At 37.8% G+C, this 2,268-nt stretch overlaps 1 protein-coding gene across 1 annotated transcript in view; it reads left to right on the top strand.

The window, feature by feature from the left end:
- Positions 1 to 1,378, top strand: part of si:ch211-45c16.2 (mitogen-activated protein kinase kinase kinase 13) — a 101,143-nt gene extending 99,765 nt beyond the window's left edge. Inside the window, exon 16 of the mRNA XM_056465956.1 lies at positions 1 to 1,378. This exon is cut by the window's left edge and continues 101 nt beyond it. Coding sequence (XP_056321931.1) covers position 1 — 1 coding nt within the window. The 3' untranslated portion in view covers positions 2 to 1,378.
- Positions 1,379 to 2,268: the final 890 nt, after the last annotated feature.

Genomic DNA, 2,268 nt, shown 5'->3' with positions numbered 1-2,268 from the left:
AAAAACACACCGCAATAATCCCACTACCCATAATGCACCTCTCTGAGCATCTCAGGCAGACTCCACTGAAGAGATGATGATGAAGATGAAGATGTAGCTCAAATGAAACGCCGCTTTTATTTTATTATTACGAGCTGGAGGAACACCAAACCAAACCAACAAACAAACTAATGGAGTATTAGCGCTCAAGTGTTCAAGACAAAACAAGGCAACTCAAAACCACAGACCATTAGTTAGTCAGCTTGTTAGTTAGTTAGATGACTGGTGAAGAGTGGGATCAGGCCTTTTATTGATTATTGTTTAGAAGAAGTGGTTTTGCTCACCAAGGCTGCAATTATTTGATTATATTTGATCACAAATATATTGTTTTTGTGGCGGCACGCAGTCGCCTCAAGCAAGAAGACCGCTGGTTCAAGTCCCGGTTGGGCCAGTTGACAGTTCTGTATGGAGTTTGCATGTTCTCCCCGTGTTGGTGTGGGTTTTCTCCGGGTGCTCCGGTTTCCCCCACAGTCCAAAGACATGCGCTATAGGTGAATTGGATTAACTATATTGGCCGTAGTGTATGAGTGTGTGTGTGCGTGAATGAGAGAATATGGGTGTTTCCCAGTACTGGGTTGCAGCTGAAAGGGCATCCGCAGTGTAAAACATGTGCTGGAATAGTTGGCAGTTCATTCTGTTGTGGGGCCCCTGATAAAAAGGGACTAAGCTGAAGAAAAATGAATGAATATAATTGATTTTATTATTTACTCAACAACAGAAATTAGTCCAAGGCACTCGGAAATTGTGGAATATTTAAAAAACCTTTATTCACATGGCTAAATCTTTTTAAAAAAACCTACGCGTTTCGGCAAGGTTCTGCCTTCATCAGGGTAACAGTGATCAGGTGCGTCTAGAGTCTCTTTTGAGTACTATGGTCACATGACTCATTCAAACATCTCAACAACACTCAAATAATTTAACAAACATAGTCAACTATCATCATTAATTCAGCATAGGTAGAGGGTCACTTTTAACCATACACAGACATACAGAAAAATATGCTTAAACATGGCTTGTACATACATACTTCCGAACACACATTTACACGTGCACATACACATATATACACACATACACATATAAAAACATGTACACATAAGAAAATACAAACACATTCTACAATATATGATGATAATCTGAGGACCATCTATAGAAAAGCACCGACCAAATATTTGAGTGACCCCTGAGCACTTCTTGTTCGTCTTATCTTTATTATTTACTGATTTGATTCAATACTGAATTTACTCCAGTGTCACACGATCAATCAGGAATAATCAGTAAAATATGATGAATTGCTGTTTGGTTATGATCAGTTATTATTTTATATATATATATATATATTTATATATTATTATCAATGTTGAAAGCATGTTTTCCTGCTTTATTATTTTGTGTAAACTGATGCATTTTAATTTTTCTTTAATCAAAAAGAATGTTTAAAGAAGTGCATTAGTTTGAAATCATATATTTTTACATTATAAATGTAAGCATCTTAAAAAAAAATCTAAAATTAACTATAAAAACAAACTATATATACTGTGATAAAAATCAGTAAAAATGACACGAAGATGCTACAAAATTACTGCCATTTTTTAAGTAAATACTAACACAAACAATTAAATATTAAAATGAATTAAAGTAGTAAAATAATAATAATATATAATAAAAATAATAATAAAGTGTCATTGATGAATAGGAATGTGTTTTACACTTTTACATTTGACTGTGAAACTGTTTTCAACACTGATAATAATAATATTAATGATAGTAACTTGTCTTGATCATCCAATCAGCATATTAGACTGATGTCTGAAGGATCGAGTGACTCAAGACTGGAGTAGTAACCCATTCATTCATTCATTTTCTACCGCTTATCTGGGACCGCATTGTGTGGGCAGCAGTCTCATGAGAGAACCCAGACTTCCCTCATCCCAGATACTTCCTTCAGCTTCTCCGAGGGGATCCTGAGGTGTTCCCAGGCCAGCCAAGAAATAGAGTCCCTCCAGCATGTCCTCGAGGCCTCCTCCCGGTGTGACATGCCTGGAACACCTCCCTAGGTAGGCGTCAAGGAGGCATCAGACGTCCGAGCCACGTCGGCTGACTTCTCTCAATGTGTAGGAGCAGCAGCTCTCTGAGCTCCTCCCGGGTGACAGAGCCCCTCACTCTATCTATAAGGGTGCGCCCTGCCACCCTGCGGAAGAAACTCATTTCAGTTGCTTGTATCCGAGA

The sequence above is a fragment of the Danio aesculapii genome, chromosome 9, assembly GCF_903798145.1.
Source record: "Danio aesculapii chromosome 9, fDanAes4.1, whole genome shotgun sequence".
NCBI classification, from domain to species: domain Eukaryota; kingdom Metazoa; phylum Chordata; class Actinopteri; order Cypriniformes; family Danionidae; genus Danio; species Danio aesculapii.
Note: the sequence above shows the minus strand (reverse complement) of the source record. Positions and strands in the feature narration are given on the sequence as shown.